Genomic DNA, 17,162 nt, shown 5'->3' on the forward strand with positions numbered 1-17,162 from the left:
TATTTCTTTTTTCCTTCCGCTTTGACTATAAATCTTAGAAGTAATCAAGCTCTCTCCAAAGGAAGCCAAGATAAACTTGGGCCCTAAGTGGCCTCATACGTCTTTGCTGAATTCAGAGGATCTGAAGGTGTGTCTGCCCCGTGACATCACGCGACGCTGCAGACAGGCGGCCGGCGGAGCGCGAGCTCTCACCGTGTTTAACATTGACGTTGCAAAACTCAAAAGGGCAGCAAGTGTTCTATTCACCACCTTCCATGAATGAGCTACTCCGTAAGGAAATGATTCAGATAACTGAGCCTTATTCTTTCTAAAATCAAAACGTTAAAAAAAGATCACAGATAAAAGGTCTTAAACGTATTATATACGCCCCCGTCCTCTTAAACAGATGACACGCATCAGGATTTGGCGTCTTAGAAAATTTCCTTCCGAGCTATTTATTGTCTTGAATAAAGGCTTGAGGGACTAGCTAACAGTGAAGTGTTCAAGTTGTGGTTTAGCTTCCAGATTACTAGCCTTAGGTGAGGGTATCAAATTACGGTGCCCTGTAGTTACGCAAAGTGCCTGTAGACTTGAAAACAGGCCGTTTCACTCTTACATGGGAAATACACTGCCTCATAATGTTGCCTGTAAGTGCCCAAGTCTGAAACCACGTGACCACTCTGCTCTTGACTCAGTAATCAGAGGAGACTTGAAATTGTTGAAGTTTTGGTATTTTTCTGAAGGAACCAAATAAGCCATGAATGCGCCAAGACGAGCCCTGAGGCTCTAAAACCCAGATTCAGAGCCAGACGCGTAGACGCCTCACAGTGCATCCTGTATTGGATTTGATTGAATTGAAGTCTCCTTATAAATTGGAGCAGAACTAGCAGAAGCAGCAGGCTTGGAACTAAATAACTTTGTCCTTTGGTTTCATGAGGCTCTACAGGGAGGGCCTTTGCTAGCTAATTTGTAACCAGGTGGCGTGTGTGCCCCCTTTAGACATTCATCGGGTGCACGACCAGCGACGCGGCCTCAGAAAACACAGGCCACACTGCTCACCGCCACAGAAAATGCATTTCTGGCTTCCGTACGCTTTAATTTTCTTCAACATTGCCTTGCAAACCACAGTAAATCAATAACTGAATAGTTTAAGTACCACAGTTCTTTGTGTTTTGTTTTAGAAAATATTGCTCAGGGCTAAAAGTAGGTTCTAGTGATGATTTTTATTTGTGGCTGGGATACAGAATGATCAGAATTTTCAAATGGTTTGCTTCCTTTTTGTGGATTTCCTGTAGGAAAAAAAAAAAAAGAGGAGGGGGCAGTTTCAGATGGAAAATGGTCGCTGATAGCAGAAACTCGGGTCACTGGTAGTTCTCAGTCCTGCATTTTATAGACCAGTCCTGGTAGCTTTGGGCTTTAGTATGCTTTTATTTCAAATTTTCCAAAAGGGGTGCCCCAGCCAGCCCCCTGGGCTCCCCAACACTCACCCCGACAGTAGCCCTTTCTACTGAATTGAGTGAGACTCAGATTTCTGGGGCATCATAGCTGGAAACAGTAAAAAAAAAAAAAAAAAAAAAAAAAAATTTAAGAAAAAAAGAAGTCACTTCAGTTAAAGTTATTTACCCAAAAGTTCGACATCTGGTGTCTTTAGCAGCTTTTCCTCGGTGTCTTTTGTTGATTTAATGTCATCAAAAAAAAGCTCTACTTTAGCTTCAGTCTTTGTGTGAATGGTTGTTTCTCCTTATTACGAAACTAGAAAAGCTGTTACTAAGATTTTAAGAGGTAACAGCCCTTACTTAATTGGATGCTTCTTGAAACGAGAGGAGGCAATGGATATGCAGTGTTTTGAAAAGTTAAAAGTGTGATACCAGGGCTGGAAACCTGTGATTCAGCTGCCAGCATGAGGGTTTGTCAGTGCTCGTTGGCACCTTCCAGTCGCCACCATTGTCACCCTTCCCACTGCCCCCACCGTCACTCACATACACACACACACACACACTCACACTCACTCACTCACACTCACTCACTCACTGTGTCTGCTGACAGGTCATCACTATGCATGTTCAGCTATGGTGGCCTCATATCATTCATCTGGTATACCCTTGTTATTTAAAATTTTTGCTAGATTTGTAGTTATGTATCCTTTTTTTCATTCCTAATGATGTTTGCTTGTGTCCTCTCTTTACTAATTTTGTCAGAGGTTAGTTCTTTACTAATCTTCTTCAAGAACCAGTATTTTATTGATTTGACCATCTCTTTGCTATCTTTCTGTTTGATTCCTTGGTGTTCATTATTTTTTTTCAGTTTTCTGTTTTCTTTGGATTTACTTTTTGTTCTGTTTATAACTTGTCGAATTGAACACCTAACTCGTAAATTTCCAGGGTTTTTTTTCCCTTAATGTAGCCATATAAAACTATAAATTGCCCTCTAAGTACTGCTTTAGCTGCACCCCTCAGGTATTTACATGCAGTGTTTTCCTTGTCCTTCAGTCCTAAGTAATTTCCAATTTCAGTTAGGATTTCTTTTTTGACCCATGAATGCTTTAGGAATATTTTTTTATTTGCAAATACTCAGAGACGTTTTGTTGTCTTGAATTGTTGCCTACTTTCCATGCACTGTGGTCAGAGCCCATGGCTGGGATACTATCAGATCTTCGTTATTTGCTGCGACTGCTCTGCTGCACTGTGGAGGTTTTTTTCAGTGTTCTCTCTTTGTTTGAAAGGAATGCGAGTCTCTAATTGTTGAATGCAGTGTCATCTTTACATCCTTTAGGTCAGATTTGTTCATTGTATTATTTAAGTCTTTTGTGGCCTTACTAATTTTTTACCTGATTTATCTATATTAATTTCTGGATGAGCTGTGTTAAAGCTCCTACTATTAGAATCTGTGGCTTTATTTCTCCTTGCAGTTTTGTCAGTATTTGCTTTAAGGTGGTGATGTCAGGGGCCTATATCAAAATGTTATGTCTTCACTTAAAAATGTTTCTTTTATTTGTATGTAATGACTCTATCTCTAATACATTTTGCTTTAAGTTTTATTTTTGTCTGATATTAATATACCTATGCTATCTTCTTCTGGTCAGTATTTGTCTGCCGTGTGTTTTCCAACCCCTTTGTTTTCACCATTTCTGTGTTTTTTTGTTTTAAATGAATTTCTTCATTCTGCTATTGATGTTTTTAATTTTATGTAAGACTTTTAATTGATCACTTTAATCATCTATCTTTATTGCTTGTTGATATACTTGAATTCTTTCCCACTATCCTGTTTTATACTTTTTCTCTACTTTTTTGACTTTTTTCTCCTTTCTTCACTCTGTTAGATTAATTTTCTTACCTTTTATCCTTTCCATTGGTTTAGAAATTATATTCTATTTCTAGCCTCTGTTGGTTATCCCTAAGTTTTCTAACTTAATTTAGCAAAGCCTAAGGTTAATCACTAAATATACCCCTCTCCCCAGCAATACTCAGCCTTAGGTTCAATCTCTTACCTTTATATTGGGTAGAACTGGCTTCAGCTGCATATGAGGAAAGCAAATAGCAGCTTAAATATGCAGAATAGATAAACAAGATCATACTGTATAGCACAGGGAAATATATACAAGATCTTGTGGTGGCTCACAGTGAAAAAGAATGTGACAATGAATGTATATATGTTCATGTATAACTGAAAAATTGTGCTCTACACTGGAAATTGACACAACATTGTAAAATGACTATAACTCAATAAAAAAAAAATGTTTAAAAAGCAGCTTAAATAAGACAGCAGGGTATTTCCCACACATGTAAAGAAAGGCAGGGAGTAGGGTACACAGACCAGCTGGCAGCTTCTTCTAACTTTCCAACCAAGGGGCATTTGAGCTCCAGCCAGCAGGAATGAGGAAGGGTGGTGGAAGCACCCCTTCGTTTGAGGACAGTTCTAGGATTGGCACACAGTATATGTGCTCACATGGCGTTGGCCAAACCTAGCTGCAAGGGAGGCTGGGCACATGGCTGCTTTGCTGGGTGACACTGCTCCTTGTTAAAATGAGGATTCGAATCACTCAGGAGGAAGGGGGAGTGGATACTGAGAGGCAGCTAGCAGCCTCTGCCACAGCCTTTCTCCCCCAGACAGAAGGACCCTACAAGCGTCTGATCAGTCCCTTCCTCTGTCACGTCATCAGAGCCCAGGACCTCACTGTCATCTTGTTTCTAGATCTTCCCACTTAGCTATTTCTCTTGTTGGCATTTTATATAATCAGGGCCTGTTGCAATTTATCCACGTGTTTACCAGTTACGTCCTCCTCGTTCCTGTCCGATCTTTCTTCCTCCTGCTATGGTTTCTCTTCCTTTTGGAGGTACGTTGAGAGTTCTGTCAGTGAGGGTAAAACTGTCTGAGTTTGTGTTCTAGCATTCGCCCTAACTCTTGCTTCTTATTTAAATTGGGTAGAGAAGTTTAGACTGACAGCTTTTCCCAGGGCCTAGAAGATATTCTGTTGTCCTCTGGCTTCTCCACTTGCTGGTGAGAATCTGCTGGCTGCCCAGCTGCTGCCCTTTCTGGGCAATTTGTCTTTCTCTCTGGTTGCTTGTAGCATCTCTGTTCCTGGTTCTGTGCAGTTTCCCCACAATTTGTCTGGGTGTAGGTTTTGTTTTACTTATTCTATTTGGGGTCATTGTGATTTTTGAATCTGAAAATTGATGTCTTTCACCAGTTCTCAGAATTTTCAGCTGTTTGCCTCTTTGGACATTGTCCCTACCCTGCTGGGTCTGGGCACTTCCCATTCTTTCCTCCTTTTCTCTTTCACATTAAAAAAATTTTTTATTTTATTTTACTTTATTTATTTTTTTTTTTTTTGTTAGTTTATCTCTTGCTACTTGCTCTGGGTAATTTTCTCAGACCTTTCTTCTAGCTTGCTAAGCCTCTCCTCAGCTGTGTCCAGCCTACTGTTCTCTTTGTCATAATATCTCATTCTTAGTGTTTCAGTTTCTTCTTTTGTATCTTCAGTCTTTTCAAGTGTACTTTTTAAAACATTTCCTTCCCAATTATTTTTCCATAATCTCAGTTCTGAGAGCTCTCATCTTCCTGTGTGTCTTGTCTGCTGACTCTCATCCATGGTGAATTGTTTCCTCACGTTTTGAAATTTCTATTTTAAGCTCATGCTGGGTGGGGCTTATTACCGTGGCAACAGCTGAATTCCAGAAGTGTTGGTCTGGAGTGGTTTTTCTCAGGCACCGGAGACACACTCCAGAGTGTTGCTGGATCAACACTGATGTTACGCTAGTTTGTGGGCCTTTCGTCCTCATCCCGCCACAGTGATCCAGGGGACCCCACTGTGCACGAGGCTCAGCCTGCTCTCTGTATTCTTGGGTGGCCCTCTCGGAACCACCTTGCACAGCACCCCCTCTGCTGACGGGCAGACTTTTCCTCGCTCACTCCCAGTGCAGCTGCAGCTTTGCTCGGGGTCCCAGGCCAGCTCCCCAGGTGTGCCTTGCATCCTGCTTCCAATTAATTCTTCACATTTCCCACATCTTACATTCCTGGGACTGACAGCCTCCCTCAGGTCACAAGATCTCCACTCACACATTTCTACTTCTGGTTTTCAGCTCCCTCTTCATTTTTGGCACTTGTAGATTTCCTTCTTTCTTACAAGTTCACTTATTATGCTTTTTAAAAAGAAGTTCCATTTTATCTGGCATGGCTCGGAGTTTGTCGCGGGGAGGGCTTTTAGGCTGTCTCAGTCTCTTGTCATCTCTTCATTCACTCACTGTCAGAATCACTCCATCCTGTTATGTTCAGCAAACCTACTGAGCGCCCACTGTGTGGCCAGAAACTGTGCTGGGGCTCGCCGTCTCTTCCCTCCCCTTCTGCACACTCACATGCCCACATATGCGTGCACACACACGCACCTACACACACAGCCCAGGTCTCAGAGTTTAAGAAAGGAAAAGGAAGAAGAAAGAGGGCAGAGAGAATCTATCCTTCTGAGCATTGTGTCTTTAAACCTTCACCACTCCGTAACCATCACACCAAAGGATAAACTGTGAATATCCAAATGCCTGTAACTGGCCCCCATATTCACTGCTTGGACCTGCTGCAGATTCGGCCTCTCGGACAGGAGTCCTCAGCATTATTGGAGCAAGGCCCCCACTCTCCTTCTGGCACCCTCACATCCTGACTTGTCTGGGTGTCTGCTCAGTCCCAGGCTGCTGCCTGCCCACCCCACCAGTCCCATCTGAGTTCCCTACAAGGCAGCCACCACAGCCCCCCTAACAGGGGCTGGTGGCACCATTCAACCACTCACATGAGTCAGCTCCTCCGACACACACTCATGAGTGCTGGCGTCCCAGTGTTTACCCTCTTCACGGTGGCCCCTGAAATCATCCTGTGCCCCCTCCCCACCCCCCACTGCTCCGGGCCTGTGTCTGCCTTGTACACACGGGCGGCAGAATGACTCACAGAGACCTCTGCTCTCCCGATGGGCCATTTTCTGACCAATTACTCTGTGTCGGAGCACATAGATCTGCCCAGATGAGAGGGAGAGAGCTCCTTGACCCCCATAGATGGCCTGTGTACCGTCTAGGATGGCTAGAGGTAAGCAATTTGCTGCTAATAATTGAATATTTGGGACAAAACATCTATTTCGGTAGCCATTGTGCAGAATAAACTCAGGAAGGTTGATTGAAACGGCATGTCACAGCTGCAAACCATTTCTGAGGTCTTAAAAGGAAAATGAAGGGCTGGAAGGGGGCCCCGACCCCCAGCCATGGAAAAGCGTTAGGGATCAGAGGCTGAGCAGGCACATTTTCCGAACAAACGTGGTGCCCCAGAAAGCTTTGCAGGTGGGGCATCGGCCCAGGTGAGCCGGGCTGGGCAGGCGGGCAGATGCCACGCTGGCTCACAGGCCAGGCTCCACGCCCGCATCTCACGGCAGCTCCCCCCGGTGCATTCTGCGTGGAGGAGTACCAACCATCACTCACGCCCAGCGTGTGTCTGTGGAGCCCTGGCTGTGGACAGGCAATCCCCCAACCCACCCAGGAGGCAGAGCGAGCAAGGGTATTCGGTGGGAGCGGGAAGGCCAGCAAGCAACCTCCCCGCGTTCAAAACCAGCTGAGAAGCTGGGAGAGAAGCCTCAGGACATGACAGAGAGGAAGCGTCAGCTTTACTTCGATGAAATCTGAGTTGAAGGGTGTGCTTAGGGGTGTGGCCTGATGGGCCTTGCTGGGACCTGATCTCAGAGCCGGGAGGTGAGCAGCGGTCTGAGGCTGGAACGCAGCCTCCCTTCGGGAACGTGCTCCCAGCGTTGCCACTCCCCGCCGGGGGCGGGGCTTAGACGCGAAATGACATGAGTCCCTTCCTGGGGAAGGATGGAGCCAGGGACCGGGGTTCCCCTCTAGTCCTTCCCAAGCCCTCACAACTCCTGGGATGGCGAGGGAAGGCTTGCTGACTCAGTCCAGGGCTCCTCACCCCACACTGGGGCAGGTGGAAGGATTGCTGTGGAGGGGCCTCGCTTCTCCCTGTAGAGCCACCCTGGGGGGCTCCCCTGCAGCCTCAACCCCAGCCCCTTCCTTCCCTGACTCCCCGTTGATTAGCCCAGGGGAGCCCAGCCTGGAAGGAAGAGCCGACCCCAGGGACGGTCATGACTTACTAGCTCATGTGATTAATAGGACGGCTGCCCACTGCCCTGCCACTTGTCAGCAGCTTGGCACCCACTGGACACCTGTGCATCCTTCTCTACATTATTTAACTTCTCTGATCCGATGTTCTCTCCGGGGTAGGTAGGGGTTAGATGGGTAGTTTTGAAACTCTTGCAGTGGAATGCTTTTTATGTAAAATGGATACAGAAACTCAATATAGGGAGAGAAGGGGGGGTAGCATGAGTGTGGTAGTATTCGTTGTAGACACTTCTTTATAAAGGCATCCGTGAGACTTCTCTTGAAGGACACACAAACCTGGGAGCTGGCGTCATAGGTGATGGACACAGTCTAATATCCGCACCAGCATTCTGCTTCTCTGTGATGCCGTCTCAGAAGCCCCATATCAAGGAAATCCTGACTCACCTGCTTGCCTTCGCTGCTTAGGCGTTTGTTAAACCCATGTAGAAGCTTAAAAAAGGAAAAGCAGGAAAGTTATTGTAGAGTTTCATTGCTGACAGCAGTAGTGGCTGTTGATGGCTTGCTTATGGTAAATCAGGAGGTCAGACAAAAGGGACTCCAAGCTTGCAGGAGCTGACGCCACTGGACACTCCAGAGCGGGCCTGACCCACATCCCTGGCTGGGCAGACACACATGCACTGTGGGCTCAGTGCACCCGGCCCCCGGTGTGGTACCCATAGTTTTATAGCTACGTGCAATGTGCGTGGACATCACAGCCCTGAGTTCTGTCAGATGCCCAGCGCACCACCACAGCCTTCCCAGGGGCCAGCTCGGGGGTAAGCAGGCCAGTCATTCCCAGAGATCTCACAAGCAGGCTGACTGTTCTAAGGGCTGCAGAAAACCGGTTAACATCGCAATGCCTGGCGACACGTGGCCACTGTTCAGTGTCACCTTTAGAGTTGAACACAGTTGAGTGTGTATGTTCTTTTTTAATTAGTTTTTTTTAACAAGTATAGCTTAAAATATCTTAATAATTTGAGTCAAACATCTGTAGAAGCCCCAACACACCTCACACCTCATGGCCCTGCTGGTCTCTGGGGTCCCATCCGATCCTGCCAAGCCTACACTATTGCCGAGAGAGGAACAAAGTGTTACCCCTGCCACGAGGGTTGGACCCCCAAAGAGACACGCAGAGAGCCTTCGAGCAAGGCTCCCAGGCCCAGAGCGAGAAGGCAAAGTGGTGGGCAGTGCGTGGGCATTGGCCCCTCTGGCCTCTCAGGGACCTCTTGCCTTGCCTCGGACGTCTGCTGATGGCGGGCCTGGCCCTGCGCCTCGCTGGAGTGCCTGCTGGTCTCTACTTGGTTTTGACTTGGCCAGGGTGCGACTGGGCTGGGCTTTCTTGCTTCAGCGGACTCGTGGGTCCTTGGCATTCTGTCCCCTGCAGCATCCTTGGTGGGAGAGGAGGTGCCTGGTGACTTGGAGCTCGTCCTGAGGGAGGGGAGTCCTGTGGTCCAGAGAGGTCCCCGAGGAGCCTAGAGCGGCCTCCGCTCGTGGAGCCTTCTCTCCGGGCCCGCCCACCCCAACCCGCAGTGCATCTCTCCTGGGAAGCGCCGTAACCTACCCGTCCATCCAACCAACTTCCCCTGGTGGTTCCTCTGTGATTAGCACTGCCCTGCCCTCAGGTGGCTCCCAGTCTCGTGCAAGGATAAGAAGGACTCAGATGATACTAACACAGCAGAACAAGGGTGTGCTCTTGCTTGGACAGCTCTGTTCTGGGAGGGATGGCACCTGCTGGGAGGAGATGTGGAGAAAGGCCCCGCCGAGCAGATCCTGGGTTTGGGGTGCAGTCTGCTGCCTGCCAGGCATCCTATTTCTCATTGTTTTTTTCCTCCCTTATCTCTAGGGTATGTAGTCTCTGTAGCCCTGGAAAATTTCTTCTTTAGATTCTAGACCCACCGAGAAGGAACAGAGAACCAGGGAAGCCGGAGCTATTGGCTGCCTGCTTCTGCGGCTCTGAGGGCCAGCTGTCCTGCGGGGTGGACGTCACCATCCTCCAACCCTGGCGCTGGTGAAGCCGGACAGAATAGCAGCTGACGGCTTGAGCTCTGGAGAAAATGCCACGTTCAGGCACTGCAGTCCTGGACAGATTCCTTCATCTTTCTGTGCTTTAGCTTCCTCCTCTATAAAATGGGTGCGATATAATTCTTAATAGAGTTGATGAGTATTAAATAAATTACTTGATTTAGCAGTACCTGGCACAACTTTGAGGAGGGAGGATAGTGTGCCTTTTTGCCACCAGAATTTCAGTTTGTCGGTTAAAAAATTACTGGTTAAAAATAATGAACCACATTTTCTTTTCAAGAAGTGGAAATTTAAGACTCACTGTGCCCGACCTCGTTGAGCACAGTAGCGCAGTGTCCCCGTGGCAGAAAGCCGTCCTGGGCTCAGACCTTAACTCTGCCACGTCCTCTGCGCTCTGAGACCTTGCCCCAGGTCGCACTTACTGGTGTCTTGGTTTCCTCTGTCAGTGAATGGGCCTGCTGGGTCGGTTCAAGGCCACGTAACCAAGGCAGCCAGAAGGGCGCGGTGAATAGATGCAGACAGAACCGGCGGGTGACTTTTTCCTGCCGCAGGCCTACGGCTAATTGAGGCCCTACTACGTGCCAGGTGCTCCAGCAGGCCGGCACCACACTGGCAAGTGATGAAGTGATTCACGTGCACAGAGTTCTTTAGGGGCTCGTACAAGAGAAGAAACTGCAGAGACCCCAAATAGGTCAGTTCCCATTTGGGAAGGAACTCAAAGCCCAGCTAAGGGCAGAGAGTGAGGTGTCAGTGAAGGAGCCCTGGCCTCAGCCTCCGGCCACACCTGCCCCCCACCCCGGCGGATGGCTCCCCGCCTCCACCTCCTGTGCGCCCAAGGGGTGCTGTCCACGTAGGGAGGTCCTGTGGTCAGTCGTCAGGAAGGCATCTCGTATGAAACGGGCAGGCATCAGTTGGAGACGTTATTACGGAAGTGGGGAGCCAAACTCTGGTGAGACTACAGCCCAGGAGAGGAGATGGACTGACCACCCCGGTTCCTCTCCTTCTCGAGTTACTGGCGAGCCCCGGGGGCTCCTCGGCCCGCGGTGGGGTGGGGGCCGCGCCCACCGTGGTTGGGGTTGCCTCGCCTCCCTCGCTCTCCCCTGTGTCCCACTTTTGGCTCCATCCTGCCTCCTGCAGTCCCATCCTTTTCCCTTCATTATGTCTCCATCTTCTGTGGCGAAGTTTGTGGACCATTATACTTCAACCCTCGCCGGTTTAATTGTCGCAATTGGCCCTGAGAGAATCCGGGAAATGAGAGTGGCTCCCACTGCCTGGTGATGAGGCCAGTGAGATGGTTCAGCAGCTCCAGCCTGGCACGCGCCCCGCCAGCCTCTGCAGAGGAGCGGCTAACCCGCTGTCTGTGCGGGAGACGGAGGCCTGGGTGTCCTGGGCGGTCACCTTGCGTGGGGGGTGCTCTTCATGAGCAGGATGTGGGTGTCCTGGCTCCAGGGAGATGGGACCACGTCAGGGTCACAGGGGATGTACCCTGAGAATGTACTAAAGCAGAAACCAGAAGACCGGAGTTCAGCCCCAGCACTTAAGCAGTCACATCGCCTCCCCAGGCCTCAGTTTCCTCGTCTGTAAAATGGGGTGATGGTATACTTTCCCTGCTTCCCACACAGGGCTGGGCTGATGGGAGGAGAGGGAGTCAAGTCAGAGCGACAGAGTGTTCTCCCAGGGTGTCCCGGGGTGGTGCTCACAGAGGTCAGGACCCCGTCTCGTGCCAGGCGGGCCTGAATCACGTGGCAGAAATAAGGCGAGGGGGAATTGCAACCTGGGTGTTGATTCTCCTGCCTCTGCCTGCCCAGTTCAGCCCAGGGAGAGCCCCAGGTGGTGGGTTTGGGTTACAGACTTGTGATCCAGTCCCAGCTGTGGGAGCCCAGGCAGGTCCACCATGAGCCTGCGGTCTCCACTTCCTCTTCTGCAAAGTGGGGGTTGTCGTGCCCATCTTTGTGACTCAGTGCCTCCACCCCAGACTGTGAGGTGCACAGGGAGCCTGGAGACAGAGATGCTGCCAGGCCTGGCCCCTGGGGTCCCTAGTGCCATCTCCACTCTGCTTCCCTCTCTACAACTCTCTGTGCTCACTCCCCACACAGTGGCTTTCTCAGTGTGTCTGTCACATGGTGGGCCAGGAGCCTACAGCTCCCAAGATCACCTGGCACAGCCAGGATGCCTGGAGAGGCTGGGGTCTCCCCTCCGAGTCTGTCTCTCTCCCTTGTCTTCCTCCCTCTGGGGTTCCCCTTCCCAGCCCTCGCGAACCCCTCAACAGTGGCTGGGGACAAAACCGCTTGTCTAGGTCACTCCCGTGCAGGGTGGTTTAGAGCATCAGGGGTACACAGGAGACGAGGGCAAGGCGGGCAGGAAAGGGGCAGAGTCTCCACCAGAGCAGCGGGGGCCGACCCTCTCCTCCTCCCCCGCCCGGGGCACCTGGGCACAGCGCTCCCTGCCGTGCGGCCAGCAGCCTGCCCATAACTGGAGGAGCCTCCTCTCTCCCCTCCTGCAGTTCCGCTCTGCTTGTTGCTGAACAGATGATAACAGAGATGGAGCATATGGCCCCCAAAGTCACCAGGCATTCTGGGAAAGTGACACTGTGCTACCCCGGGCTGGGGGGGAGGGGCCCGTCGGCTCCGAGCACAGCTTCTCCCTTTGTTCTTCAGAAGGGCGCAAGGTCGCCTCCTCTGAGCCTCCTGGAAAGGAAACGTGCACACTGACTCCAGGAAGAATCCCCTCTGTCAAGGCCCCGGTTTAGGGGGGCACGCACAAGGTGGGGTTATGTATATTGGGATTGGGGGAGGGAGAGCATATGAGAAACGAGACGGAGCCCCACCCAGGCCTGCGCCTCCTGCGGGGCATCCACCCAAGCTGACCCCCAGCGCCCTTCCCCCGCGGCAGTCTGCGCTGGGCGCCTGCTCCCTGCGGGGGAGGGGGAAGGGGGCTGCAGGTGTGTTGGGAGCCACGTACAGATCACAGGGGGCACCCAGCTGGGCACCGGGCCCAGCTCTCCTGTGGCCTTGGTGAGGCCCTGCCCTGGGTTGGGTGCCCTTTGCATCCTCTAAGCCGAGTTCCCTTCCTCCTTGCTCCCTTGGCAGTGTTCTGTGTGCCTCTGAGCTACACCCGTGCAGGATGCTTCTGGGGCTGATTTTTTCTTGTCTGAATTGGGGAAACTGGGTAAGGGATACGGCGTCAGCCCCGAGTGAGGAAGCCTGGATATCCTTCCTTCCCATCCTCAGAGACATCTTAGGTCTGGCCATGCGTTTCCCTCCCCCACCCTTGTCCTTGACTGCTCCCAAAGATGGTAGGGTCTGGGCATCCCAGGCATCTGGGCCCTGGGCCCAGTCGCTTCCAGCCATGTGACGAGCTCCTTGTGGGACAGCTGGGGGCTTCAAGCAGGTTGCCAGGGGCTGGTTGTCCCCAGGGCTGCAGGTCAAGACTGGAATGTACAGGGAAGCTGCCTCAAAAGCCCAGCCTGGCCAGAGGGGAGACCAGAGGGGACCCAAGGAGGGCTCAGGAGGCAGGAGGGAGCGGGGAAGCCGGAACTGGATGGAAGGGAGAGAAGGGGCTGGGGGTCCCCCATTCTCTCTGCTCGCCCGCCCACCGAGGCTCCCTGAGCCTCAGGCTACAAAGCTTTTGGTAGGAGAGGAGGCTGCCAGGTGTGTGTTCCTTAGCAGAGAAGCACTTGGGGAAGTGGAGGGAAGAGAATGCTTTGCCATTTTCCTTTCACCTTTGACCTGTGGCCAGGGTGAGCCCGCGGCTACCCCTGCTATCTTCCGACCTTCCCTGGAATCTGCGGAGGAGGCCCTCAGATTGGGAGCAGGCATCTTCCTCTCCAGGGCAGCAGGGGAGGGGGCTGACTTAAGTATAACCTGGCCTGCCTGCAGGCTGATTAGGTTGGAGCCCGAGATGGCCTCGGGGAGACTGCGCCGCCCTCCAAAGTCCCGTCCCTGGTCCCCAGCTTCCCACCAGGAGCCAAGCCAGCACATCCTTCCTCTCCCTGACTCTTTGCCTTCCCTCCACCCCAAAGATGGTGATTTGTTCCCAGGAGAGCTTGAGACAAAAAAGAAAGCTGGGAGGGGTTGATGCAGCCTCTGAAAACCAGGTGATCCTCGTCTCTGGGCAGCAGCTGGACTGGACCGCTGGCAACTCAGGAGCCAGGCCTCGCTGGCCAGCTGTTACAGCGATGCTGGGCTGAGGAAGGGCCAGGCGGTGTGGAGTTAAGACAGGCCCACAGTCCTGGGGACCTTCCAGGCCGGCTGGAGTTTCGGGAGAAGGTAGCGGAGCACGAGGCCGAGTGAGCGCCCCACACGGGCTTGTCCGTGCTCCGCCTCGGGCCTCAGTCGTCTGGGCTGTGGAACGGGGCTGGAGCTGCCCTCCTCACTTCACAGGGCCTCTGGGGAAGGCTGAGAACAGGCCTTGGAAAGTGTGAGGTGCGGAGTCTGGGGAACGGGCATCACCGCTTCCTCCTCTTCCCCACAGGGCCACCCGTTCATCGTGCAGTTCAACGATGGGAATGCCACCGTGGTGTCCATGTGGGTGTGCAGGGCGCTGGAGGAGAGGCGCAGCCAGCAGGGCCCGCCCTGAGGCTGCAGGGGGCGCCCGAGAGCCCAGGACTGGTTACCAAGGGAAACGCCACCTTCTGCGCCCTTCTCCGTTTGCTGTCTGCGCCAGAGGAGCTTTGCTGGACCCAGGCCTCCCCGCTCTCACCTTCGACTCGGCTGGTAGATGGTCTTGCCTTGGGAGCCCTCCAGGGAGCCCTCACCCGCCTCAGGTCCGGAGGCCTGGCTGGCAGGGTGGGCAGAGGGGTCGGGGCATCGAGAACGGAGGCCCCGGTGCCCTCACGCCTCTTCCTCTCCCCTAACATTCTTCTTTGTAAAAGGTCAGGCCCCGTCGGCATCGCTGATGGGAATAAAAGTGTTACTGCTCTGTGACCGCCTCTCCCCGTGAGGGCTGGGCTGCGTGGGGAGTCTGTGACCCACCCAGGGCCGGGGGTGGGGCGGGGGACCCCACTTCAGTGGGAATGTGCGTGGCAGTGCCAGCCCCCTGGGCCCGGGCTGCCCTTCCCTGGGGACCTGCAAACTTTGGGAGTGCTCCCCGCACTTCCGTGATGAGGCCCGTGGCCCGGCTCGTTTGACAGATGAAAAACTCAGGCATGGAGGCCCCTGAACCAAGTCCCACCCACCGCGAGGAGTGGCCAAGCCAGCACGGGAGCTGAGCTCTCAGGACCCCCGGCGTGTGCTCCCTGCTGGGCTGGAGTTGGTCTGTCCCCACCCTCTAGGGCCAGGAAGTTCCAGCAGTGATCTGACCTGGGGCCGTGGGTGAGGAAGGAGACCAAGAGTCGGCAAAAGGCCCCAGGTGGTTCTGAGAGGCCCTTCTTCCCTGCCACCCCCACACCCCACCACCCCTCCTCTCCACAGCAGGCTGCCCCGCACTGCCCTTGACCCCACGCCCAGCGAACCTCATTCACCTCCAGCCACTCACAGCCATCCTGTCAAGTAACCCTCTCAGTGAGCCGACAGGTGAGTGTGTTACCGCCATCTTACAGGTGAGGAACTGAGTCTCAGTGAGGCTCAGGTTCCCACTTGGAGGTCTAAGTGACTTCCCAGCACAGCCAGAAGCAACCTCCGGATGCCACACACACATCCAGAAGCTCACTTCCTCTATCACTTTCCCAGCTCCACCCTCCCAGGGTCCAGTCTGACACCCTGGGGTGTGGCCTTGCCGCCTTTGTCCTTCACGGCCCACCTGGAAGTCCTGTTGTCTTTGCCTTCAGAGTGTCCTGATGTCACTGCCTCCCATCCGCATCCGAGGCGCCTGGACCACGGCAGCAGCCTCCTTACCAGGCTCCTGTTCCCACTTGCCCCCTGCGGTCTATTCTCCACAGCCACTAGGGGGAGCCAGTTCAAAGGAGGTGGGTCATGGCCCTCCCGGCGTGGCACCTCCAGGGACTCCAGCTGGCTCAGAAGACAAGTCAAAGACCCAGCAATGGCCCCTGTGCAGTCTGCCCCATTATCTCTGACCTCAGCTCCCATCACCCCCAACTCTCGCTCTACTCCAGCCGCCTGGACCCCCTACTGATCCTTGAACGCCCAGCACACTCCCCGCTCAGGGCCACAGCACAGACATCCACTGACCCCCGAAGCGCTCCCTCCAGAGTGTAGGGCTGTGGGGAAGCCTCTGACCGGCCCCAGACCACACCTCCCACACCCCCTTGCATTTCACAAGGGCCACGGGACTGGTTCTTGTCAGTTGAAGCAGATGGTGCGTTGCTTCCTGGCCAAGAAGCTTAAGATGCAGGTGTGCCTTCTCTGCGACCCCTCTCCCCATCCTCCTGCCAAATGGAAAAATGACCGTGGCGGGAGCTGGGGGAAGGCTGAGCTGCAGATGCACAAGGGCAGACTCTGGTCTGTTTCTGTTTTCTTCACATTGTACCTACCCCCTCACCCCTGTCCCAGTGCCAAGAATAGAGCCTCACCTCACAGGTGCCCAGTAAGTGTTTGTCAGCAGTGGCAAGTGGCAGGGCTGTGATTCCAGCGCTGCTCAGTCCTTTGCCCATGAAGGGCTCAGCCCACGTGAGGCATCCTTTTGTTTCCTGGGGCAGAGTTGTCATGTTCTTGGTAACGCTTTTCAAGGTGGTAGAGGCCTCCAGCTGCCCCTGGGCGTCAGGCAGAGCGTCCACCCCCTTACTGAGTGCCTGCTGCGTCCCTGGGGCTGGGAAGGTCCCAGGGTGGGTGAGGCCCGGCCCATCAAGGCGGCTGCTCCCTGGGTCAGTGCTCAGAAAGAGCTGCAAGGGGCATGTGTTAGGGACTTTTCAAGAAAGGGTGCTCCCCAGGGCCTGCCCTGCCCAGAACGTGAACCAGCCACCACCTAGACGTGAAGTGCATCCTTGCTTCGAGGAGATATGCCCAGCCAGCCGGTCCCCCAGCCCTAAGCCAGGGGAGGGAAGGAAAATGAACAGGAGTCCCCTGCCAGCCCTGTGCTGACGGCTTACTTTATCTTGTTTAATCTCTGCATCAATCACACGAGGTAGGTGTATCATTAATCTGCCCATTTTACAGATGGAGAAACCAAAGCACAGAGAGGCCAAGAGACTTGCCCAAGGACACCCAGCAAGTTAGTAGCAAAGTACCCTTTGGAACTCAGAGCCACACTCTTAACCGTGGCTCCAGAAGTCAGCTCCACAAGCACCGCATGTGTACATGTGAGCACACATGTACCCTGTCCTCTGGAACAGAGTTTGCGCACGAACTCTGATGTATCAGTTCCTTTAGAGTGAAGCCGAGGGATCTGCTCGGTGGGCACCCCCAGGACACAGAGGCAGGGACCCCTCCCATGGCACTGAGAAACACTGCTCTAGAGGGTGTGTTGAGGCCCTGGACCTGGAGAGCAGCTTCCAGGGTGACCTTGGACAAAGCACGCTTCCATCTGAGCCTCGGTTTCCTCATCGGTAAATGCAGGGGTTGATTCTGCAGAATCCTGGAGGTCCTCCCAGCCCTGATGTTCCAGAACAGGGGTTCTTGCCCTTTGGGGCCGTGGACC

At 53.0% G+C, this 17,162-nt stretch overlaps 1 protein-coding gene across 8 annotated transcripts in view; it reads left to right on the forward strand.

Moving 5' to 3' along the window:
• Positions 1–14,554, forward strand: part of MAP2K5 (mitogen-activated protein kinase kinase 5) — a 235,775-nt gene extending 221,221 nt beyond the window's left edge. For all 8 annotated transcript variants that reach the window (XM_064485502.1, XM_064485501.1, XM_064485500.1 and 5 more), the window contains one exon: positions 14,103–14,554. Coding sequence is in view for 6 of the 8 variants with exons in the window: in XM_064485500.1 (XP_064341570.1) it covers positions 14,103–14,207 (105 nt within the window). In the remaining 2 variants the exon portion in view is untranslated. The remainder of the gene's footprint in view (positions 1–14,102) is intronic.
• The last annotated feature ends 2,608 nt before the right edge of the window (positions 14,555–17,162 follow it).

Source organism: Camelus dromedarius, chromosome 5 (genome assembly GCF_036321535.1).
Source record: "Camelus dromedarius isolate mCamDro1 chromosome 5, mCamDro1.pat, whole genome shotgun sequence".
NCBI lineage: Eukaryota > Metazoa > Chordata > Mammalia > Artiodactyla > Camelidae > Camelus > Camelus dromedarius.